At 35.2% G+C, this 24,438-nt stretch overlaps 4 protein-coding genes across 6 annotated transcripts in view; 2 read left to right on the forward strand and 2 right to left on the reverse strand.

The window, feature by feature from the left end:
• Positions 1–462: 462 nt before the first annotated feature.
• LOC110409447 (GATA transcription factor 18-like) lies at positions 463–2,519 on the reverse strand. The gene is made up of 2 exons (XM_021418794.2): positions 1,626–2,519; positions 463–1,499 (listed from the first exon to the last, which is right to left on the reverse strand). Exons 1-2 carry the CDS (start codon positions 2,076–2,078, stop codon positions 1,206–1,208), a joined length of 747 nt encoding a protein of 248 aa, XP_021274469.1. The 5' UTR covers positions 2,079–2,519; the 3' UTR covers positions 463–1,205.
• A 6,573-nt stretch (positions 2,520–9,092) lies between these two features.
• Positions 9,093–17,181, forward strand: LOC110408828 (nucleolar protein). Its single transcript, XM_021417933.1, has 26 exons — positions 9,093–9,319; positions 9,424–9,585; positions 9,877–10,042; positions 10,187–10,303; positions 10,401–10,534; positions 10,625–10,775; positions 10,876–10,943; positions 11,423–11,494; positions 11,761–11,876; positions 12,344–12,518; positions 12,599–12,709; positions 12,804–12,882; positions 13,008–13,151; positions 13,242–13,355; positions 13,543–13,664; positions 13,745–13,827; positions 13,906–14,030; positions 14,112–14,232; positions 14,385–14,522; positions 14,872–14,968; positions 15,077–15,202; positions 15,816–15,908; positions 16,011–16,116; positions 16,219–16,361; positions 16,442–16,522; positions 16,623–17,181. Exons 1-26 carry the CDS (start codon positions 9,164–9,166, stop codon positions 16,749–16,751), a joined length of 3,129 nt encoding a protein of 1,042 aa, XP_021273608.1. The 5' UTR covers positions 9,093–9,163; the 3' UTR covers positions 16,752–17,181.
• A 509-nt stretch (positions 17,182–17,690) lies between these two features.
• TTN5 (ADP-ribosylation factor family protein) lies at positions 17,691–19,399 on the forward strand. Its single transcript, XM_021418865.2, has 5 exons — positions 17,691–17,900; positions 18,000–18,110; positions 18,268–18,430; positions 18,643–18,723; positions 19,059–19,399. Exons 1-5 carry the CDS (start codon positions 17,836–17,838, stop codon positions 19,194–19,196), a joined length of 558 nt encoding a protein of 185 aa, XP_021274540.1. The 5' UTR covers positions 17,691–17,835; the 3' UTR covers positions 19,197–19,399.
• A 1,534-nt stretch (positions 19,400–20,933) lies between these two features.
• Positions 20,934–24,438, reverse strand: part of LOC110409120 (Maf-like protein) — a 7,154-nt gene continuing 3,649 nt past the window's right edge. Inside the window, exons 3-9 of one of the 3 annotated variants that reach the window (XM_021418366.2) lie at positions 23,969–24,043; positions 23,578–23,661; positions 22,715–22,784; positions 22,548–22,615; positions 21,814–21,855; positions 21,637–21,717; positions 20,934–21,300 (exon numbers count right to left, since the gene is read on the reverse strand). In XM_021418366.2, the coding sequence (XP_021274041.1) occupies positions 21,190–21,300; positions 21,637–21,717; positions 21,814–21,855; positions 22,548–22,615; positions 22,715–22,784; positions 23,578–23,661; positions 23,969–24,043 (531 nt within the window). In that variant the 3' untranslated portion in view covers positions 20,934–21,189. Of the gene's footprint in view, positions 21,301–21,636; positions 21,718–21,813; positions 21,856–22,547; positions 22,640–22,714; positions 22,785–23,577; positions 23,662–23,968; positions 24,044–24,438 lie in introns of all 3 variants that reach the window. The other 2 variants (XM_021418365.2, XM_021418364.2) reach the window with 2 other exon arrangements.

Consider the following 24,438-nt stretch of genomic DNA (forward strand, 5'->3'; position numbering starts at 1 on the left):
ATAGTTAATTACCCGATAAAATATCAAATTTCCATGAATTCCATAATTATCTAGCAGACATAATTAGTTTTGGCTTCTCTTTGAGGAAGGGAATCAAAATCTACTTGGAACTGAGAATCAGTCTAGAAAACTATGAAATGCTACTGAAACATAGTATAAGAACGGAATAATTTTTAGCATAAAATTTCTACCCGCAGTCACCACAAAACAGAAAGAAAGCCGAAGTAAGAGATAAAATAATGGTGGGAGAAATGAGAAAAAGAAATAGGGTTTTGCAGAGGTGTCCCAAGGTATGCATTAGAGGCCAATTTGACGGTCAAGAAGGAGTTGTTCTGACGTTGGCTAAAAAAGCCTAATACGACAAATGCATTACTATGTTCTGAACAGCACAGTGTCCTTCAGCATCAGAACATATCAAATTGTTAAACAAAGTAATTGGAGGGTCAGATTGATTCAGCAGCATCAAACGTAATAATTCTAATGACAATCACACCTCCTCTTCACTCTTTTTTTTTTTTTTTTGCTTTTGTCTTAACTTTCTCTTTCAGTTGTGAAATTCAGAGAAATGGAAAAAGAACCAACAAGAAGCAGCAGCAGGCAGCAGCTCCAGAGTCTCAGGTAAAGTGAACTTCAGTTCATATAACATGAAAAAGGGTACCATTTGCATATGTAAGCTAAGACGTCCTATGTTATTACATTACATCAGGGGGAATCAGTAATCAATCTAACGGTGCTGAACTCATCATAATCATGCTGATGATGATGAACTTTGATATCATTAAACGTAGTGGGGGGAGAGGAACTGGCAAACTAGGGGAAAGTGAAAGTGAAACTCTCTCAAACGGAAAGGGTTTTATATAAAAGAACTGAAAGAGAAAGAAAAGGTAAAGAAGTGGGAAAAGGAAAAAAAATTCAAAACCCAAAAAAAAAAAAAAGAAGAAGAAGGCAACTAAGAACATAGAATTATCCCGTTCTTACTCCATCTGTGGAAGACGGAGACAAAGGAAACAAACTGAAAAAGCACAAATCAAAAAATAAAAAAGAATTTGACGAGACGAAACGAAGACCATGTAACCATCAACATCACCATCACAAACACATCTTCATCAACATCATCATCGTGATACGTTTCAGTCATTGCTGCATGATCTTGACCGTCAGTGGGGTTGTTTTCTTTCCTTTTTCTTCTTTCTTTTTTCGTTCTTTCATCTTGTAAAGTCATGGACAAGGCTTGTTGGCCTGTCTGTGACGTTGAGTCTCCAAGAAAGGAAGGGAATGCCGGTATCAGAATCTCGATCACTATCTTCAATGAACCTGAATTCATTGACAGGAGAGAAACATGGCATTTTCTGGTTCTGGGAGTGTTGAACCCATGAATTGTTGTGGTACCCATGGTGTTGCTGCTCCAGCATTGAACCTGTTGTACCCGAGTTGTTCGCATTTGCTGTAGCTCTTCTTTCTTCTTTTTTGAATCGAATTCCACAGGCATTGCAAAGTGACTGCAATTAAACAATAAAAAAAGCATGAAAAGTCGAAAAAAAAAGGAGCAAAATAAGTATACTTGTTTATGAAGAAACAATAAAGAGAATAAATATAAAGAATTGCAAATGAGTAATTTTGTGTACCTTTGGACCTCTTGGTCCGTTCCTCCAAAGCGGTGTGGAAGTGGTGTCACAGTTAGCACAGCGGCGAGCTAGGAGAGGATCATTGCATGAGCTGCTACTGCTTTTTCCACTGCTCCCACGGCTGGCTTTTGGGGTTTGCTGTGAATAAGGCGCGTTCTTGTTCTGTAACAAGTCCCAGCAAAAGTTAGACATGCAAGAACCAGAGCGGCGGTCATGGCGGATACGCTTGTCATCGTCTTCGCAGAGACGAGTAGATGGGGTCCCCAAGGAGAGAGTGCAATCAACGGAAGAAGAAGAAGAGGACGTGTAAGCATACATATCTGTTTCATCGAAAGATTTGTGGTGGTTTGGCATGGAAAATAGCATCGAGAAGGAGTTGCTTTGGTTATGAAACAAGCCACATGAACATGGACCCACCATGTTTCCCTGAGAGCTACTGCACCTGTGCATCATTTCTCAAAATTTCTTTCTCTATGATTATGTCGAAGGCCTACTACACTTCCACCTCAATTTCAGCACAACGGATATCAAAAAGATCAAGATGGGGGTTGATTCAGAATGATCAATCAACCAACAATTGCCAACTGAGGGAAAAGATAAAAAATGGAAGTAACAAGGGATAGCAGATGAAGAGAAGGACTGGGCTAATGCAATTGATGGATAAAAAAATGTGATGGGATGGTGAGTTTATAGTTAAAGGGTAATGGCAGGGGAGTACGAGCCAAATAGTAAACTGAGAGCGAAGTGCAATAATATAACGTTTGAATAAGAACTTGAAGAGAGAGAGCTGAATGGTACGAGAGAGAGGACTGAGAAGAGTTGTTGTCTGGTAGCTTTATAAGCTAATAAAATGGCGAAATACCAGTCAGCACCTGCAGTCCACGTTGTCGTCAAATGCAAATGGAGGGATGTACATGCGTATATAGCAAGAGAGAAATAAAGATATAGACAGAGAGGGACCCAGGTTGCATGTTACAGAGCGAGAACACTTGGAAAAACAAAGGGCACCAGTAACTATATATAAATATGTTTTTGTAGTTAAATACTATAGTACTACTAGTCTTATATAACTAAGAGAAAGAAAATTAAGTCAGGCAGTCAGAGAGTGAGTCAGGAGTGGTGAGGGCGTAGAGAAAAAGCGTGTGAGAAAATTGTCTGGGAAATAAGGCTTGAAGTGTTGTAAGCGTTTGTCTGTGTAGTTTAAGAAATTGGTTGCGGCCAATTAAATTTATACTCCAAAAGAGGGATAAATTGGTGAAGGGTGAAGTGAGCAAAAGGGGGGGTGCTCCTAACAAGCGATGGGGCAGATGGGTTGGTCATTGGGTAGTCAAAAGAGCCCACGTGACTAGCGGGAACAGTCTTCCATGGATCTGCCTTCTCCGATCACGAGGCCCTATTAGTCTCAAACCCAATACATCAAAACCTCTGTCCGTATCCGTATCTCTGCCCCCTCTGCTCTGTCACTGCCAGCCTCCCAAGGAAAATGAATAGTTTCCCGTCCCTTTTCCACTTCCTTCCCTCTGCGTCTTCCGTCCACGCTCCAATCACTGTTGCCATATGCCCCTGCCCCTAAGGTATGCTCATTCACAACTCACAGCTTCTCTAATGGTCCCAGCATATGCGCCAACATTTGATCTATCAACTGTGTTTTGATTATGGTAGTTTTCATTTTAGTACTTAGAAAAAAATAGGGAGTTTGAACTTTGAAGTTTAAATTGTTCTCAATTAAACTCTTTCTCAAAAAACAAAACAGGGTATATATCAATGAATAACATACCTTGATGTAGATGTCTTGAATAGAGACATTTTGCAATTCCCATAAACATTGATCAATTAATTATAGTTAAAATTTTTGTTGGTTTATAACATTGAAAGATTTATGTCTAACAAAAAAATAATAATGAATGTAACAATCAATTCAAATTCTTTGGATTGAAGGCATGTCAGCAAATTGAATTTTGATTTATCCCTATGATCAAAGAAGATTGTTTTGTTCCTCTTAATTAAAAAACAAAAAGATCTTTCATTAATTAATACCATATGATGGGAAGGGAGATGGTGCTTGCCATGCACGCACTGGTTTCGCCTGTGGGAGAAAAAGCAAAGCAAAAATGTTTTTGAGTTCATGCTGTGACTGAGATAAGTTTATTCAACAGAGCAATGACCACTTCTCTGTCTAACACAACATGCCCACTCCGTTAGTTGGTTATAGGCAGTCCAATCCGTCAATCTTACAATCAACAATAATATGACCCCCCTTCCACCTCCCTAAAGAAACGACCAGTTTCATGCTTACTACAACCCAGCACCCTGTACCCTGGAATCACGTGAACCCCCCTCCCCCCCTCCTATCCTCAGAAACAAAGCCAATTTCGTCATGATAATTTCCTCATGTTCCCGTATCCAAACTCAATCAGCTCAGCACCAACCCAAAAAGGCTTTTTGGTTTCTAGTTGTAGTGGTAGTACGAGTATTTAGTCTTGGGCAAAATATTGTAGACCGGTAGAACATCCACACATTTTAAAAAAGAAAGGTAAAGGGAACCAACAAGAAGAAGGGAAAACATAAAAATAAAGGTATCCAAATGAGATACTCCGCAATCATCAAAGCAACAAACTTCTGTTTCTACTTGGCTTACCAAGACAGAAAGATCTTTGAGTCAAAGATGGAAACTCAAAAAGAAAAGGTTCAATACCAAAAAAAAAACAAACCTTGAATTGAAAACAATGAGAAATGACCCCACATCCATCATGGCTAAACCCCGAACAACAAAAAACCAAGAAAAAAAAAAACCCTTATGAAGAATATGATCAAAAGATTCAAAAAACATGAAGAGAGAGAAAGGGAGAAAGAATCAGATCGTCTAGAGATTGGTGAGCCTTAGTTCGACAAACGGGACGACCACCGCTTTCCAAAAGATGCTCTCTCTATTTCCACTTTATAAACCACGAAAAAAAAAAAACCGCGATTAGCCCAAGACACTAAGCGTTGCCTTGGATTGTTTTTGTATTTTTTTCTTGCGCACCGCTCATGTTTTCCGCCACGCGACCCACAATTCTCGTGGGGTATGTCCGAACGTGAAGAACACGCCATGGAGAGGAGAGTGGGGAGGTGGAAGAATCGAGCAGGTTAGGACTCTGCTCAAATGCCTATAAATTCGAGTAATTAATGAGGATCTGTTTATACTCTTTTTAATGGAAACTCTGGGATTTGCTTAATCATCTCAAACCACAGAAAATGATTAAGGTTAAGATACGCATTTAATTTACATGCTCGTCAATCATGATGTTATGTGGCTCGTTGGATTTGGTGGGGTCCCCCAAATTGAGCGTTGTAGGGTTTAGGGTTTTTTTCCCAACATTTCCAAGGAAAGCAGACCGTATCAGATTGTTAATATATTAATCATTAATTCTTTGATCAATTCTCTAAGTGCCACGTGGGTATTATATATGAATATTTATTATTATTCTTTATATATATATATATTATAATTTTGTATTTTGCTTTGCTTTGCTTTGCTTTGCTTTGCATGCCATGCATGCATGCAAATGTGTTAAACAAGAAAGACTTCACAGTCTTACTCACAGACCTTTTAAAAAATTATGAGTGGTGGTTCGACCGCACAGGTTTAACATTCCTCAAAAGCAACGAGAATACAACTGGAATGTCTCTTGGGAGATTGGGATTTTCCTTTTTTATTTTTAATTTTTAGTGAAAGGGAGAGAGGGAAGGGGGGGAACTTGGGGATTGGTCTAGTGATCTTGTTGATGACAGGATGTTCTTTGCCAGGTAAGATTTTTAAAGTAATAATTATTTAAGTTGAAATGAGGAAGGATGGGAAAAGAAAAAGGTAATGTGCAATAAACCCCAAAAAAAAAAAAACAAAGACAAGGACCCCTAACCCAACATGTAGAAAAGGGGTGTTTGTTTGTAGAGGAAGAAAAAAATAAAGGGGAAAAACCCCTAATAAGCCGTCCTATGAAAGATAAGTTGTTGTCAGTATCAACATCCAAGGGACACTGTAACCTCCAATTGTCTCCTCCAAGGAAGTCTAACGACTATAGCCCTGTAATCTAAAAGATACATTCAGATTTCCCTCTTTTTCTTTTCTTTTTTCTTTCTTTCTTTCTTTTTACCTGTCTTGTGAATTTATATAAAAACTATATATTTAACCAAGATTAAACTCGATATTTTATTAGTTAATTGGAAATATTTCCCATGTAGATGGACATTTTTATTTTGGTATCATTAATTAGTCGCATAAATTTAAATTTTCTAGCTAGTTACATATATTTGTAAGATAAAATAAATTATGCTCATATAATTATTTTCATTCAGGATGTGAAAAATATACATAATTTAGTATTGATATCATTTTCAAAATAAAATAACCCTTTTTATGTTAAAATTTGTCAGAATGTTTTTAATGTGAATCTTTAATCTCTTAATTTTATTTTGATGGGAATATATTATATTGATTATAATATAAATTTATTTATTTATTTTTGATTGAGATGTTTGGTTAATCAATTTTCAAACGTGGAATTAATTGAACTAGTATTTTCTTCTGACATGAAATTAAATAATTAATCAAGTTTTTGCCATTCCCATATTCTATCTGGAACGACATATCAACTCTGTCTTTGAAGATCAACTATAGTGTTTAAAAAAAAGAATAATAATACAAAACTGGTTTCACACATAGAAGTGTTTATATATATATATATATTGTTTTAACGTTTAATCAAGGACAATAGAAAGGAAAACTAAGGAAAAAAAAAAAGGAAGAAAAACAACATGATGAATGCCTCAGAATGAGGGTAGGTATCATGGCCTGGATCTAGTCTCCTTGACTCATTGTATGCATGTCCTTTACGTAAACCAGCCTCTTTTTATCCTTCCATTTCTTCCTTTTTTTTTTCTTTAAATACTTTGAATCTCTTGTATAGCCTTTTGCCCTGGAAGTTAACAGATTTTTCCAAGCCGAACACGACATATTTTAATGCTTTAAGCTTACGATATGGGCACTCTTTTTCTTCCTTTCCTTCCACCAATTTGTTGTTTTAGAACCATATTCAGAAGAACGTTGAACAAACAGTTGGGTTTTGGATCCTTTGCAGGAAAAATTCCATCAACAGGGTAGTACCCTATCGATCCCGTTTTCAATATTTGTTGACTGGTCTTTTCCAATATCTTGTCTGCTGCATCTTTATTCCCTGGCGGAGGAAAAGTTTATGATCAGCTGGCAGAAAGCTTTGCGATTTTAAGTTGTTTAAATTACAACTTCCACCTTGGCCCTTGTCCTATTGATTTTGGCAATGTAAAAGCGTGACATATGTCAGATTCCTCTTTTTTTTTTAAATTTAATAGATAAGCCTGAGGAATTTTACACAAAAAATGACAATTGATCATCATCAGATTCCAGTTTGAATTCAGGGCAAAGCTGAACTTTTTTCTTCAAGTCTGTTGGAAAACACGATAACTTGCACAAAAAAAAATTCCAAAGCGAAGGTTTGTACATGTATGTGACCGATACTGTAGAGTTTTTCATAAACAACAATAAAAACAAAAGATGTTCAAGTAAGTTGGTATTCAAAGATCTCAACTCGATGTGATCTCCATATCAGAAACCCCACAATTTCAGGATCTTTGAAAGGCTTTTTCGACCCATGATCAAAGATCAAATCCAATGAACACCCTGTATGAAGAAAGTTATAATTGTTGTCAGAAAAGAAAGACTTATTAGAATCAGAGAGTGGGACTTTGGAATCAGTCAGTCTTCTGGTGCTGGGCTACAGTATTTTTCTGGAGATCCTTTTTGACGCTAAGAAAAACTTGTCAATTTGGAAGTTACTTCCCTGTTCTTCTCCATGGCAGCAGGCATGTGTTAAAAGAAGAACATTATTTAAACAATATGCAAACAGTGAGAGTTCCACGGCAGCTGGTCAAGTTAACAGCTAGTTTCCTGAGAATTTGAGAAACGTGCCTAGAATAAGCTAAATTTGGAGCTGCTTCAACGCTCGAAATTTTTCCCGCTCTTCATGGCCTTACCTTCTTTAGTACTTGCAAGAATACAAATTGTTAGTAGGGTTTTTGTTTGAAACGAAGTGATACAAACTCTAAAAAACAGAAGTCTTTTCTCAGAATTTACTTTATTATTTTAGCTGAAATTTGGGAACTTAAATTACGTTGAATAATAATAATAATAAAACACCTAAATTACTTTTCCAACTTTTCTTGGGCCTAAAAAAGCCCAAAGCATTAATGGGCTCTGGCCTTTTGTTGGGTAGATTGTCTAATGAAACGCTTGCACCCGGATGACAATGGATAATGAATAATCATGCACCCACTTTATTCGATCTAATTATATAAGATTTAGATAGTTTATAATTAAGTTGGTAACGAATACAGTTATAAACTTTAATATATTTTTTAATTCGAATAAGATACTAGTATCATGTGTTGAATATCCATTACTCTGTTACATCTTTATAATTATTTATTAAATATTTAGTTACATATCAAAAAATAAAAATTATTGTTTGTTTGTAATTTGTAAAGGACTCCAACTTAGGCAAAAATCATGGTAATCACAAGCTTTCTCAACAAAGCCAACCATAAAATTTGCTATAACTCGTTATTAAAACTTTTTTTACGTCTAATTTCTTCAAATTCACTCTGAAGAAATCAAGTAAAACAAAAGAAGCTAACTTAGGTCATACAAATACTTCTGAAATTTACATTACCATCTTATATTTTTATATTTTGTTTTTGATATAATATTAAAAAAACTCTCTAATTATTTAAAAAAATTAAATTTTATTTTTTATTGCATTCAACAATCTCTTATGTTTAATATTCGAACAAATAGATCTTTATAATTAATAATTAACTAATTACAATTAATTAAGATGTCACTCTTTACTTTATATACATGGCAAGGTATAATGTTATGTATTATAACATGTTAATATATCATATCAACACCACATAATATAAAAAGTCAAGTGATATTTTAATTAATAACAACTAATTAATTATTAATTATTCAAATTTATTTGATTTAAAATAAAAACATAAAAAAATTAATTAAACCTAATAAAAGTATAATAGTTTTATCTTAAGTATTATGTCTTATTTATTTATTCACTAAAATTTTTGAGTTCAAATATTTTACAAAAATTATCGATTGAATTTGGATAAGTGTTGGGACAATAACAAGCAAATTTTAATATATTGGATTCAGATATCATAACAAAAAAAGAATATTTGCATATGGTGAGTAAAAAATAACGGATGTCCTGTCCGTTAAGTTTATGGCCCAAATATGCTGTGAATGGGCTAGAGCTAGTGCTCTAATCTAAACTCAACCTAATCGAGCCTCTGTCCATTAAAAACAACAAAAGAATTTGGGCCTTATTATTTCGATTGATTTCTCGTCTCATTTAACGTCTTTAAACGGTAAAACCCTGTTCTTCCCCTGCTTAAACCCTAGCGGGCTAGCTCAACTCTCATCGCCTTTGCAACTTCAAAGAACAATGGAGACTGAAACTTACGTAGACTCTATGGAATTTAAAGTTCAAGAGTTATTAAAGGAGGTTCGTCTCGAATATTCATCTGCGCTTACTAAGTTCGTCGACGACTCCATTTCCGCCATCAAATCCGCTATAGATAAAATTCCTGAAGATCTTCAGGTATTTAAAAAAAAAATGCGTTTATTAATTGATTTTTTTTCCTTTTCATAAAATGGGAAGGGAATATAATGATTATTTTATATTTTTAATTAAATTTTGTGAAGGTTACTGCGGATTGGGCTCCGGGGTTTGTGAGAGATATTGGTGCAGACAAAGTGGAATTTAAATTTAAGAAGCCAAAGTCTGTTGAAATTGGTGGTAGTTATTCAATAGGCTGCGTGGCAAAGCCAGATGTTAATGTGGATCTTCTCCTCCGGTTGCCAAAGGTACATTTATTTTCAATTTGCAATGTTTTATTTACTATACTATTCAATTAACTGATAATGCCAATTTCCAATGTTTTATTTACTACACTATTTAATTAACTTATAATGCATAGGTTCCATTCGTAGCATATGAAATGTTGATGAATAATTTTGTTTAGTTTATGCAACTGGACATAGATTAAGTAAAATGCGCGTACTTTGTTTTATCTTTTAATGAGTTTGAATAATTACTATGGTTTTAAATTGGGTTACGTAAGTGCTTCCTAAGGACTTTTTTTCAAAATGTGGCAGGAGTGTTATCATGAGAAAGACTATCTAAATCATCGATATCATGCTAAAAGGTGCCTTTACCTTTGTGTTATTAAGAAGTATTTGAAATCTTCTTCATCAATTCAGAAGGTTGAGTGGTCCACTTTGCAAAATGAGGCTAGAAAACCTATATTGGTTGTCTATCCAGGTTTATTTCTTACTTATGCTTCCTCAAATTGTGACAAATTGGTGGTTCCTTAAAACTAATCTAATCATATTGTGACGAGTTGGTAGTTTCTTAAATTTATCAAACTCTCCCTGATTTAATGAAATTTGAAAAATGGCATTGTAGCTGCGAAGCTTGCTGAAGTACCTGGGCTTTTTATAAGGATAATTCCCACTGCAACATCTCTATTTTATCTTTCAAAGTTGAACTTGAAGCGGAACAATGTACGAGCTCTGAATACTGGTAGTACATACTCTTCTGTTCATGCTTGTTGTGATTTGAGCTGTATTGTGATGTTCATCTCTTTATATTGATGATGCATGTTTAAATTTTTATGAAGGGGGTGTTCCTCATCCTACCCGAAAGTATAATTGTAGCATATTGGAAGACATGTTTTTAGAGGAGAGTTCAAAGTTTGTTAAGAACAGTTTCTCTGGATGGAAGGAATTGGGTGAGGCCTTAATCTTGCTGAAGGTATGATGGCATGTACCTTAAGCATTTTAATCATTGGGTTTTTCATGCCTCTACATTGCAGCTGAAATTGTTAGTATGTTATTGCTGCAGGTCTGGGCTCAGTTGAGAAGTTCGATATATGTTCATGATTGCTTAAATGGGTTTCTAATCTCCATCATAGTGTCATACCTTGTGGCAGAGGATAAGGTTAACCATGATATGAAGGCAATGGGAATATTTTGTGCCACATTGAAATTTATTGGTATGCTAAGCTTTAATATTTTACGTGTGTATATATATGTAAGCAGAGGCTCACAAATTGTCAGATTTCGTTAAAGATTCAAAATATTCTTCTTCTGCAGCTACTCATCCATTGTGGAACCATGGACTTTACTTTCCACTAGCAGGCCAGAATGCTTTCTCAGAGGAGGTCTGTTGTGTGGTTTTCATTGGCTTCTGTAGTTTTTCATTTATGATCCTCGGAATACCAATCTTCTGCATGTTTTATGCTATTAAATTCTACTTTAATTTAGACGTTTAATATAACAGCAGTTATGGATCTATCGTGTAGCACATGCATGTGGATTTTCATCTTCTAGATCAGTCATTGAAGTTACCAAAAATCAGACATGATGCAGTCTTGCAAACCTTCCAATCAATAGTTAGCACCATTCTTTAGACCTATGTTTGAACATCAAGAAGATTTTCTTAGGCTAGATATAGTGTTTTAAGATATAACTCAATGTTGTGCTGAAGACAGCTAATGATGTTATGATCTTCCAACTAAACATCCTTTATATGCTGTGGTTTAATTGATAGCTTTAGCTGTTTAAAATATGTAACCTTTCTATCCTGTATGTTACATGGACATGCATGCATGTATTAATTCATTGGGCTTTGGAATTTCAGGGAAACGAGCAACATAATTCTTCAACTCGTGTCAATTTGGCTTTCCGAATAACATGTGTTGCTTATCCTCAGGTACTGTTATTGGGCTTGTGCACTATGCTATATGTTAGTGCTGTTGAATCCTCATAATTATAGTTAGAAAGCCTATATGTTAATTTTGTAATACTTTGTATTATTTTGTAAAATTTCATCAATGTTATTCTTCTAAAGGTTCCATGTGTATGTATTAACTTTTACTAAAACTAATATGAAAGGCAGTTTTCTTGATTAAATTTCTGACTTCGTTGGACTGCATGAAATTCTTCTAAGAAATGTGAATATTTTCCTCCCATTTTCAGCTCCAAGATGAAGTTGCGTTGACACTTAGGTGTGTCGAAAAATGCAGAGATGGTGGATTTGAGGAAATTTTTGCAACCAAGATTGATAATGCTGCTAAATACGATTACTGCATTCAGTATGTATCAATAAGTTTATGGTTGCTTGGTTGTTACTCCTCGTCTCATAGAAAATGATAGGTGGTAATGTGACCCTGAATTTAGTTTTGTTTCCTCCTGTTTGTGGTTATAAAAGAATTGTGCTTGAGCATTGAGAAGCATCTAGCTTCAGCTGTTTAATTGTGCGTATTTATGTTCTGTTTTGGTCTCATAGAACAAAGAAAGAGGCTAGGTTGTTATATGGTCTATGGTTTATGAGTAACTTGACCCTGTGATCAGATTCCCTTCAAATGTCTGGTAAATAACTGAATTATCTTACTGAATGCTTCTTCCACTTGGAGCATAGGTGCATAAAATAATCACTCTTTTAAATGATGCATTCTTGTTGCTACTTGTATTTATGATGCTTTATTGAGGGCTTGTGATATATATATCAGTCATTTCATCTTTATGTTATATGATTAACTTATTTCTTTGCACTTTTCAGGTTGAACTTGAAAGGAAATAGTGAGGTTTATGCGCTGGGGTTTTGCTTGGATGATGAATGTTGGAGAGTGTATGAGCAGGATGTACACAGTCTGCTTAATCAAGGATTGAGTGATAGAGCAAAGTTTATACGTGTTATTTGGAGGAACACCCATTCAGAATTTAATGTTGAAAATGTATGGAATCAATATTAACTTTAGCTTCTATTTTACATAAATTTTATGATTCTACTCCTAAAGCTGTGTCATGACTCCAGGGCTTATCAGGACTTGATAGTGAGCCATTGTTTGTTGGAATTTCAGTGAGCTCTGTAGAGAAGGCTTTTAGGGTTGTAGATATTGGTCCAAGTGCTGAAAAGAAAGATGAGGTATTTGTTTTCATTTATTTTTTTTAATAAAAAGGTTTATTAAATGATTGCCCAAACTATTGAGTTTGGACTAATCTTCATTGCCCTGCAATAGGCTCTCCTGTTCCGAAAATTTTGGGGTGAGAAGTCAGAGCTCCGGAGATTTCAAGATGGTAAAATTGCAGAAAGCACAGGTGAGAAGTTCATGATCTTGTGTCGGCTGATGTTAATTGCTTAGGTTGTGTAATTACCCCTTTAAACTTCATTCTCCGACCAAATTTGAATAGAGGATAAGCCTAACACTTTCCATTTTTTGAAGTGTGGGAGAGCGAGCAGTGGACAAGACATCTCATTTTAAAAAGAATTATTGAGTTTTTACTTGGACACCATCTTTCTTTATTGAAAAAGGATATTGTCCAAATAGTGGATCAGCTGGATTTCTCTGTACTTCATGGTGGTAAAGGTAATCCCATTAAATGCTTTCAGTTTTTGGTTGCTTGTTTTTGGTTAATCATGCAATGGTTTGCATGCAATGATGCAATCATTTTCTCAGACCCAGTATCATATTCCGGAAGACTTCTTGGAACATTTGAAGAATTTTCTAAACGTTTGCGTTCTATCGAAGATATTCCCTTGAGGGTATCTAGTGTGCAGCCTCTTGATTCTGGTATTTTTATCTTAGAAAAGCTTCCTTATATGTTATTCGTTTTTTAATATTTTGTGGATTTTTTTGGTGGGGGTGAGTTGGGATTCAAGGGATGTATTCTGCATGTGCCTTGAAGCAATGGATAAACTGCCTTCTGCTGTGTGAATAAGCAGTCATGATTGATTAACTTAATATATCACATTGACAGCTTTCAGGTTTACATCTGTTTTCCCTCCTGAACCTCATCCTCTGGCTAATAAAAAGGTTGATGTAGCAAGACTACAGAATTTCACCCCATTCTCTGTTCAGTCACTCGAAGTTATGATTCAGGTATGTTATTATATGGTCAAATCATTCTTTTACTTTTAATCTTATTCAGGTAGTTGAAAATTTTTTATTTATGCTGATAGTTGGAAGGTTCTGGTAATTGGCCAATGGATGATGTGTCAATTGAGAAAACTAAATCGGTTTTCCTTCTCAAAATTGCAGAGAGGTAAGTCGGGATGGCAGTATAGCAAACATTTTTTTTTTCAATTTTTGGAAAAGTCTAGTTAATGAAGTGTTGTGACAGTCTCCAGAATAACTGGGGGATGACATGTACTGCTACTGAGGAAGATGTGGATGTTTTCATGGATGGATATGCATTTCGTCTTAGAATTTTGCATGAGAGAGGCCTAAGTCTGGTGAATAGAGAAAGTAAGAACTCTTAGCTTGATGCAAGAATTATTTGTTTTAACTATTGAGATGTTGAGTTACAGAACTCATTTCATGTTGTAGTCGGACGTGATCAAACAAAGTGGGTTTCATCTGAGGATAAAAGGCTTTTCACTCGTGGTCAACATGCAAGCATGATTAATGGATTGCAGTTTTGTCACCCAATATATGGGCCAGTTGTTAGGTGCAAATTTGAATTATGTTAATTTGTTGAGTCCTTTTTCTTTTGAACCCTTTCTTTTGGTTTTTCGTTATTTGAATTTATTTTATCTGGTTGAAAGAAAAGAATCTGAATTTTTCCTTAATTCTGTGGATTCTGTTTTAATGTCTACGAAGGCTTGCAAAACGGTGGCTTGCTTCACATCTCTTTTCAGCTTGCTTGGCAGAGGAGGCTGTTGAACTATTAGTTGCATACCTCTTTTTGAAGCCTCTACCATTTAACGTTCCCTGTTCACGGATCACTGGTTTTTTAAGGTTTGACTTCTCTCTTTCACTTTGAAGTTGAATTTAGTAAGAATCTTTCTTGTACCTTCAAACACTGAACCTTGAAGATTTTCTTGTTTTGACTAAATAATATGCATTTCTAGTTTTGATTTTATATGGAATTGCTATTGTGAGATCTAAAAGTTGCAACTACTAAAATCACAAAATGATTAGGATGTATCCTACTTCATAAATGTTTGGTTAATTGACATATATGGCTGTCTGTTGTTGATTGATTCAGCAACACTGTGAAATTACTGCTGTGAAGCGACTATGGAAACTGACAATTGGCATTTCCTTTGCCTTTCCCATTTCCTTCTTTTTTTATTATGAATATCAGGTTCCTGCGACTACTAGCAGAACATGATTGGGCCTTTTCTCCATTGGTTGTTGATATAAATGGTGATCTGAGCCAAAATGATGAGAAAGAGATTGAAGTGAGTTCTGTAGTTCAGAAGATGATCAATTAAGAGTATATGATATATATTGTTTCTTCATATTTGTTATATACTAAGTGGCCACTAATTTGTACGCTGCTTGTGCAGGATAATTTTATGCAAATTAGAAAAGCATATGAAGAGAACACCCAAAATAGAAGCAAGGCCATGTTCCTGGCTACTGCTTATGACAAGGCATCTGAAGCCTGGACCAGATGCTCGCCAAACCCATTGGTTAGTGATCCCTCTGAATTGAATTTGGTTGCATTTAACTCCATCTACCTTGAGGCTTTATTGGCTCTTCAGCTGGATGCCTGTGCCATATGACGCTTTGAAGCAGGGTTAATAGAAACACCTAGGGGCCACTCAGAGGATTGATGATTTATCCTAATGGTTACCTGCCTGCTTGGTGTGTGTGGGATGGGATGTCTACATCTGTGCCATTATTAGTAATAAGTTGGTTGTTCAAAGACATATATGCCATCTTGATGCTTAACCATGCTATGTTCTCTTTAGTTTTTCTTCCTTGATCTTAGGAATCATTTAAGAATGGAAGTTTTTTTGCAATTATTATGACATTATGTAAGAGCCATCCCCAACATTGTTTTGTCTGGTGTCCTGCTTTGACAGAATGTGACAATTGACAATTCAGTACCTTTGCTATAATATATCTTGTAGGTTTACTAGTTTGTAACAAGTTGAAACCAATGAGTTTTTATGGCATTCTATTGAGCAATTCTCAAAGAGCACCCACCTTTAATTGGAACAGTTTGTCTGCATGTGTTGATTATTAATAGTAGTAGGGCTACTTATTTCTTACAACTGATATATTTTGTTGATGCAAAAGGAGCTTAAAAGGTTGGTGGCTTATGCTCGAAGCAGTGCAAATTTGTTGACAAAACTCATATTGCAAAATCGGACCGATTCCCATGGATGGGAGGTGCGTTATATGCACTTGTTGAATGTTGGTATTGCTTTCCTGTTTTTCTGATAACACGTATTTCTAAACCTGTACTTATTTTGGCCAATTGTTGGCTTGCAGTGCCTTTTTCGAACTCCTCTAAGCCTCTATGATGCTGTAATCCTTCTCCATGGAGACAGATTACCTTACCCGAAACGTCTTCTCTTCACTTCTGAACTGGACCAAGGTATATTCCTGGGAGGGAAAAAGTTTGCACGACTATCATATTCTTTTTTTGTATCAATCAATTATCATGGTATTATATGTAATATAATAACGATTTGATCAGGGAAACATGTGGCTCATGGCAATGCTAGCAATGCTTTCCACCCTTTCCTATTACCTGCTGACATGAAAGGTAGCTTAGAGCAACTTAAAACCAAGCTAATGGTAAACTTTGATCCACTGAGGTGCTTTGTTGGGGACGTAGAGGTAAGTATTTAGGAAAAACTTTTGATGTTTAACCTTTGCTGCATTAGTCTTTTGTGCTTACATATTGTTTACATCTGTAGAAAGAGTTCTCCAACAGATTGAAGTTGTGGTATGATTCTTTGGGAGGTGATGCTATTGGTCTAACATGGGAACAGTCAAAGGTATGATTTACTATGCATTATGTTTCTAGTGATTGTATTCCCTGATGCATAATATCCACAAATCACGTTGATATCTGATCTATACATTTACTTTCCAAAGAAACGAGAACTAGAGGAAGAAGAGCTGGGAGGAAAATATCCAGTCGATTTGTTGAGAAATGTAGGTGAACTGGGGAAAGGATTTGTGAGGGATGTTTATTTGATCAAGGCTCCCAAGCTTACGAATTAAGGGAAAAAAGGTTTAGTAGAAGCCCCAGTCTTAGCAGCAGAAAGACCAGGTGTAAGTAATGGAACCCATAATTTTACATGATCATGCATGTTCAACTTTGAAGCAAAAGGCCACCTATGTCCAGAGCTTAACTGTTTGCAACAGAATCCTGGCAAACTCTTCTATCAGGCTCGGCTTCCCTCTATATTACATTTGGAGGGAAACAAATTCAAGAAAGCACACCAGTAAAGATGAAGTCTCCTGAAGCTGTCTTTCAACAAGTTGCTGCTGATGTTAGAGCTAGATTTCGTTCCCCTCCTAATATAGTTGATAGACCCTTGAAACAAAGTTCTATGTACAAATTGGGGTATATGCCAAACCATTTTAGTTTGTTCCTAAGGGTCATTTTTCCATTAAACTAATTGTTGAATGTAATATTCTACAAAATTTTGATCATTTAAGTGTTTTTTTTTGGGTGTAATTTAATTAATGATATCAACTTCTTTCATTTAACTATTTAATGTAACTTACTTAGTTTGATTAAAATTTTTCTATATATCAAATTTGTTAAACATTCTACAGATTATTTAAAAAAGTGTTAAAAAAGTCATATATATGTATATAAATACGGGACAAAAAATATTCAACCAATAAAATAAAAATAACTCACCAACATCATGACTGCATAAAATCATAGCTTAATCAAAATTGGCATATTAATTTAGTTTTACTGCTTGAAATTGGATTAAATTGATATAATAAGATTTCCACTAGATCAATACAATAGTAAGATATTATATTTTTTGGAAATAGACTATTAAATTTTGATTAAGGAAAAACAAAAAAATAGAGTAGACAATTTTAGACAAAGATTAAAGTCTAATGATAAAAGAAAGACAAACTAGGAAAAAGCAGGAAATAAAAGGAAGAAGACCAAATGTTTTTTGTTTCCTAAAACGACACCGTTTAAAGTGAAAGTGAACAAGCGATGTATCAACTGTCAAAACTTCGCAGCAAAAATCTCGAAACCAAATTTTCCGATCTGCTGATCAATCGATAATATTTCTTTCTTAGTTTCCTTCGAGCTTTGCTGTGAGCAGAGGAAATGGGGCTTCTTAGTATCATCCGGAAAATCAAGAGAAAAGAGAAAGAAATGCGAATTCTTATGGTGTAAGTTTCTCCTTCTCTCTTACTCTTTTTGTTTTCTCTCTTTTTTTCTTGCTCACTGCGAAAATTTGTATTTGTAATTCTATCCCATTGTTGCTGCAGTGGGCTTGATAATTCAGGGAAGACAACCATTGTTATGAAGATTAATGGAGAGGACACAAGCGTCATCAGTCCCACTCTTGGTTTCAACATCAAAACCATCAGCTACCAAAAGTAAAAATTTTCCTTTATTTGCAATCTCTAATCATCGACTAGCTAAGCTCACCAAGTGTTTGAAAATATGCTTTCTGGGTTGTTTTTCTTTTTAGTTTTTCTCTTAGAATTATGAATTTTTGTGATCTTGAATCAGATTTAATCTGGGTTTTGGCAGATATACTCTGAACATATGGGATGTAGGGGGTCAAAGAACCATAAGATCATATTGGAGGAACTATTTTGAGCAAACTGATGGTTTGGTGTGGGTTGTTGATAGCTCAGATCTTAGAAGATTAGATGATTGCAAAATGGAACTTGATAATCTTCTAAAGGAAGAGGTATGATCTTTTTAGTTTACTTGTTTTTCCTATCAAATGCATTTCAGTGAAGCTATCTATCTTGCTATAGCAGTTTTGAGGTTGCTGCAATTAATGTTTAGTAGAATATGAAGCAAGCTAATACCAGGCAAAGTTCTCTGGGGCTTGTGGCTTAGGATTTCTTTGTAAACTGTTTTCTAAGAAGTTGTTACCCCTTTTTCTTTGTGTTGCAGAGATTATCAGGGGCATCCTTATTGATACTTGCTAACAAACAGGACATTAAAGGAGCTCTTACACCAGCTGAAATTGCTAAAGTAAGGCTACCAGCTGATAATCACTTTCTTAACTTCTTAATTTTCAAATTTCGATGTTTGTTAGATTGCAAGAAACTGAGAATGTTATGTTTAGTTCTTTCTTTGTCAAAGGCCCAAAGTCGTTTACTTGTTTTCATGCTTAGATGCGGCACCTGCTTGTTCCAAAAGCATTTGGATAAATTCCATGTCTAGAAACTCTGTAATATAAGTTTCACATGTTTTGAGCCATTAAGGGTTTTACATGGAAATGCTGGTTTGTTTTAGGCAATAGAATGTTGTTAAAAATCATGTAGTTTTAGCTTAATTTGTCTTGATCATGGAATAAAAATGTGCAGGTGCTGAACCTGGAGGCCATGGATAAAACACGACACTGGAAAATTGTAGGGTGCAGTGCATACACTGGTGAAGGGCTGCTTGAGGGATTTGATTGGTTGGTTCAAGATGTGGCCTCCCGGATCTACATGCTTGATTAGCCTGAATTTGATTTATGTAGAGGTGCTGCCATTCTTCACTTGGGACCATAGATTTGGAACAAAGGTTTATTCTTTGTTTAGGTGAACTCTGATACACGAAGATGCAATTTGGAAATCTGTCACAGGACTTCAAATATCAAATTTTAAGATTTGAAATGCATATTTTCAACAAATCTATCCAATTTGAACACCCTTTGCTTTGATCTCTCTCTGCTAATGGATTATGTCACCTATTCCATCTTATTTCTCTCCTTCTCAATTGCATTGATGATTAGTACGCTCTTTCTGCCTAAGCCATGCTTTCACTTTGAGGAGCTTTGGGTGTTCCGCAGAGACGAAAGAAGAAAATATTACGAAGGGGCAAAACACAGGAGAGGAAATTATCCTTTAGCCATTTTAATTGCCCTTTATTTTGATTTTAATTAATCCATTAATCAATAATTTAATTTGATAAAAGCAATCATTAGAAGGATTGGGAAGTCATAATCAATCCGAGCGACAATTGCACTAAAAACTAGAAGTGAACCATTTCATGTAAAATAATGGATTTAACAAATGCTCATTTTTAGAGTCTAAAATTCATAAATTTTTTTTTTCAAATTAAGATAAAACATTTTTTATTTTACTTTTTTTTAGCCTTTACAAATATAGAAATGCCTTGGCCCGAACATATCGACGCTGATGCCGGCGCCATTGCATGCCTCACCTTCCCCTCCCTGATATCCCTCTTCTCTCTCTCACTCTTCCTTCCTTTCTTTCCTTTAATTTCATTTTTTCAGGTTTGTTTTGTTTTTTATTTCGAAAAATAAAAAAAAAAACAAATTGTAGTTTCGTTAACTTCAGTTCTCTCTCCTTTTCCTTTAAGAAAACAATTTATTTTTTTATAAACGTATCTTTTATTCATCAAAGAGTAGGGAAATCCTGCAACTTGAACGGAAAACCAGTTCAATCTTGATTCAGGAGGTTCACGAACTACAAAAACATTGGCATATCGAGCTATGAGAAGGAAAGAAAAGTAGAAATGTAGGCATCATAGCGAGCAGAGAGCTGATGGCGAAGTGCAGCAGTTGCTTTCTGAGATGCCCAAATTTGTTATCAGATCCTCTGTTCCTGTTTCCAGGCAGACACATGTGCGAGGTCTGCACTTCGGCCGTAAAACCTCGGGCCATCGGTGCCTGAAGAGGACCTTTTAGTTAGGGTTTTTCTTAAGCACAGCCTTGCTATTTATTGAATCCTCGTGGGCTCATCCTTGAATAATTGTCTACAGACATTACGTTGTTGGGCCTCGGCCCCATGATTTGTTTCTATTTTCCCTTAGCACGGGGGTACTCAATCATCCTTAAATTTATATTTGATACGGTTTTCACAAAATATCATCTTATAAATATATAAAATTAAAAATTAAAAATATTTTAAAATATATATTTAAAAATATGAGCATCTATGTTTAAAAGTTTTGAATATTTAAATTTATTTATTAATAAAATAACAATATTTCATTCGATGGTAATAAATAAAATCTATATTATCTCGACTTGAAAATCTATATTGAAAAAAAAAATTAGATATTTTATTACATAAATTTCAATCCTGCTTTTTTGGATGCAAAATATGGTTACCTAAGGCTTTTGAAGATGGCCTGTTCTTATTATTTCTACTTTAATACCCATAAAAATAACAAAATGCTTACCTTACTTGGTATGGTATAAGCTTCAAAATTTTACAACTATAGTGCAACATAATGGATTTTCATTTCTACAAAAGAGTCTTGCATTTATTTCTATCTTTGTCTGTATTAATAAAACAATTATGAACAAAATGATTAATATCGAAGAGGTGAAAAATCAAGCAAAATGACTGTTCCATTTGCCTAGGGAAAGGAATAAAAACCTCCTCATTAGAGAGGAACTACCTATGTGCAATCTATTTGTATGAGATTCAAGCCTGCAAATTCCACCAGGGTTCCGAAAATCACTTGTCATGAAATTCATCCTCAGCTCACATTCGGAATGCCAGGGGGTGAAACTTGTTGAAATAGAGCTTCCTGTATAAGTTTTTCTGTGAGAGATTTAGATAGTCCCATCACAGTATCAGTTGCTCCTATCTGCCGAACACCCAACATAAGTTATGTCAGAGGAATTCTTGAAAAGCAAGTGACAAATACTCAATCACCTTTGACCAGGTGACCTAGGATCACTTACAGCTCCTTGATGGAGCAGACAGACCACCAACAAAGTTGAGGTGGATCCTAACATTCTATAAAACTATGTAATCAAAATTCGGAAACGTTGGTGTACTAGATTGTTGGAAATGAAGGTACGGACCAGATAATTGGGGGGGTTTAAAGTCAGTTGAGCATGTCTACGGTCCTCATTATGTGAAGTAGCAAAAAAATATGTTCAATGATAATGGGAGAAAGCAACAAGAGAAACAAACTCACCACTGCTTCAACAAATGGCAAAGTTAGAGGATGTTCCAGCATCAGACCTCCAGCAACCTTGAATGGGATTCCTTCATCAATCTGAGAACAGTTCACCATCAAGAAAGACTTGAATCAGATGAAAAAGAATAGCTCAAGAGAAAAAATCAAGTGATTACATATGTACACTAATTTTACCAGGTTATTGATCACCTCATCTGGTATGTCGTGGAAGTAAACCTGCAGGACAATAACCGAGTAGCAAATGACTTAAAGAAAGGTAGCATGATCCAGTTTCCATTTACAGAATGCTTCTATTGAGAAGAGATTATTCAGAAAGAAAATTAAAGAAAAAGGAAAAAAGAGTTGTAGTGATTTAAGTTTCTTCAAGGGAATTGAAATAAAATATCTTTAATAAAGCGCTTTTAAAATATTTGTCCTGTTGGATGGCAGAACAATATACAGAGACAATTAAAATGTTTATATGTTGTCTGTAAGTCACTCAAAAGTTAGATAGATATTCTGCACGCAGCATCAAGCAAATAAACAGAAAAGAAAAATGGCTAATAGGTTATTTCTTCTATTTTCTGACAAAGACTAAAGCAGCTATGTATAGCTCACCAGCAATCTATGGGAACCGGGGACATACTAGAGAACCTGTCATCCTTAGATTTCCCCGATGATACAGGAAGCCAAGATGATAAGATGATATCGCATTATTGAGTTGTTATTATTCTGCCATAATGGTGCAAGCAGATTGGTAGTAGAGAAAATCTAGTTAACTGTCCTAACATTAACGTGTCAATTGATAAAATTAAGCTGCACCAGAAGTCTTTATATTTTTGACATGCTGCCTCCATGTTAATAAAATGCAATTCATCATCGCCCTTCACCAAAAGCAGAAGCTAAATATATCTGGAGTTAAGTAGTACCTCTGCACTTTCCCATCCACATTTGCTTGATCTTGTTCTAAGGTTAGTCACAAGAACAGATCCTACCACTGCTGCATGGCCCCCAGAATATCCTGCAACCATAGGTGAGCTTTAAATCCATCTAAATCTTGTGGTTGGAAGATCACATTGGAGCCGATTAAACAAACCTTTGATATATTCTCGTGCTTCTTCCTCACTGCTTGGTTTTTCTCTGATCATCCCCTTATAGACCACCACCTACATATACAAGTAAGAAATAACCTTATGTAATTTCCATGCAAAACCAAGAAAAAGACCACCAATAATGATATCTTTTCTTATGCTCACCTCTGACATATTTCATAAAAGGCAGGCAAAAAATAATTATAGTAAACCAATAGAAGTTCTGATAAATGTGATAAATGCCAACTTAGCACTGGTTAAAAGCATATGAGGAAACAACTAATCTATGAAATAAACAATGTTAAGGCAATTTTCTGTCTTGCTATGTTGTCTACTCAGGGGTCAGAAACTAACATGTGATGCACTCCTAGATGATAACATGACAAGAAAAGTCTACATAATGGTGACAACAATCACAATAAATTACATCTACAAATCTTTAGCATTGTTGAAGCAGGATCACCGTTTGGATTAAGTAAATCTCTAATGAGACTCAAGTTTGCAGGCTGGTTGGGCAACCTCATTGGCAGTTCAGAATGGGCAAAAACATGTTTCCTTCTAGTAGAAGGACACCACCTCTGATCAGCATTAAGCTGATAGGTGATGATATGTGAATAATATATCAGGCTATATCACATAAGCAGATAATATCAAAACATGCAGTTGTCATTAGCTTGTAACAAGGAGATCCAAAATTATTAATCAGCTATTACCGTGCTGCTCCCCAATATAGTACTAGTATCTAACACTAAGAGCATGAACAACATATGAATGATTTTCAGTTTGATAATTCTCGGTGCACTTGTTAGACCAAACAATAAAATTCCCAGAATCCTTTAACACAGAATGAAATCATGTTGAAGAATACCGTATCTGCAGTAATTAATAATGTTGTGTGGGCATCTTCCTCTATTATGCCAGTGTTCTGTAGGCTTGATATGATGGCATCTGCCTAGGAAAAAGAAATTAAGATAAGAGTAATAATAGAATTGTCATAGCTCATAAGCCATCAAAAGGACAAAAACTGCTAAATGAAATGAAGAGCTTCCTCATCTACTGATGTACCGCTGATTCGGATTCCATCCCATAAAGTCAAATCATAAATGGAGACATTCTAGTAAAAACTGCTGAAGCTCTATATAGCAAGTTCAAATAAAACATTGCTCTCGTGAAAATGAAATACTAAAGCATGAGCAACAGTGAACTTTGGGAGATAACTGAGAGTGACAATAGGTAACAAGAAAGCAAAGAAGTCATACCTTTGCCTCAGCAAGAGCCGTCACCAAGTCTTCTGGCTTTTCTTTTCTAATACTTTTCTCATCTATATCTGCAGTCTAAATCACACACTTAGTTAAATTTCTTCCTACTTTGCTAAATGGGAAGAAGAAAGAAAAAAGGAATAACTTAATTAAAAACCCCATCAATACAATTCTTCACTAGATGAAATCTAAATACTTTCCCTGCCTAAACGTACAAAGAAATATAAAATTTCATGCTTAAAACCCCAATTTTAGTTAGAAAATTAAGGGTGACTTCTTTAAGCCAATGAGAAAAATGAATAAAAACCCAAAAAAAATTTAAAAAATCATACTTAAAATACCCAACTTTTGTCCTTTAGTTAGAATCAGGGCTTACTTGTTTAAGTATGCCAAATTCTTTTTTAGTTCTTTTTCCCTTTGAAAGTCCCCTTGAAAATGATGGATATATACCAGCACCTTAACAACATACC

The sequence above is a fragment of the Theobroma umbraticum genome, unplaced genomic scaffold, assembly GCF_002168275.2.
Source record: "Theobroma umbraticum cultivar Fairchild unplaced genomic scaffold, ASM216827v3 scaffold_44.0, whole genome shotgun sequence".
NCBI classification, from domain to species: domain Eukaryota; kingdom Viridiplantae; phylum Streptophyta; class Magnoliopsida; order Malvales; family Malvaceae; genus Theobroma; species Theobroma umbraticum.

Coding starts and splice junctions, on each gene's coding strand:
- LOC110409447 (XM_021418794.2), bottom strand. CDS start 2,078: ATGATGCACAGGTGCAGTAGCTCTCAGGGAAACATGGTGGGTCCATGT. Junction 1,500..1,625: donor ACGGACCAAGAGGTCCAAAG/GTACACAAAATT, acceptor GTTTAATTGCAG/TCACTTTGCAATGCCTGTGG.
- LOC110408828 (XM_021417933.1), top strand. CDS start 9,164: ATGGAGACTGAAACTTACGTAGACTCTATGGAATTTAAAGTTCAAGAG. Junction 10,944..11,422: donor AGAATGCTTTCTCAGAGGAG/GTCTGTTGTGTG, acceptor TTGGAATTTCAG/GGAAACGAGCAACATAATTC. Junction 13,665..13,744: donor CACTCGAAGTTATGATTCAG/GTATGTTATTAT, acceptor TTATGCTGATAG/TTGGAAGGTTCTGGTAATTG.
- TTN5 (XM_021418865.2), top strand. CDS start 17,836: ATGGGGCTTCTTAGTATCATCCGGAAAATCAAGAGAAAAGAGAAAGAA. Junction 18,111..18,267: donor AAAACCATCAGCTACCAAAA/GTAAAAATTTTC, acceptor GGGTTTTGGCAG/ATATACTCTGAACATATGGG. Junction 18,724..19,058: donor CACCAGCTGAAATTGCTAAA/GTAAGGCTACCA, acceptor AAAAATGTGCAG/GTGCTGAACCTGGAGGCCAT.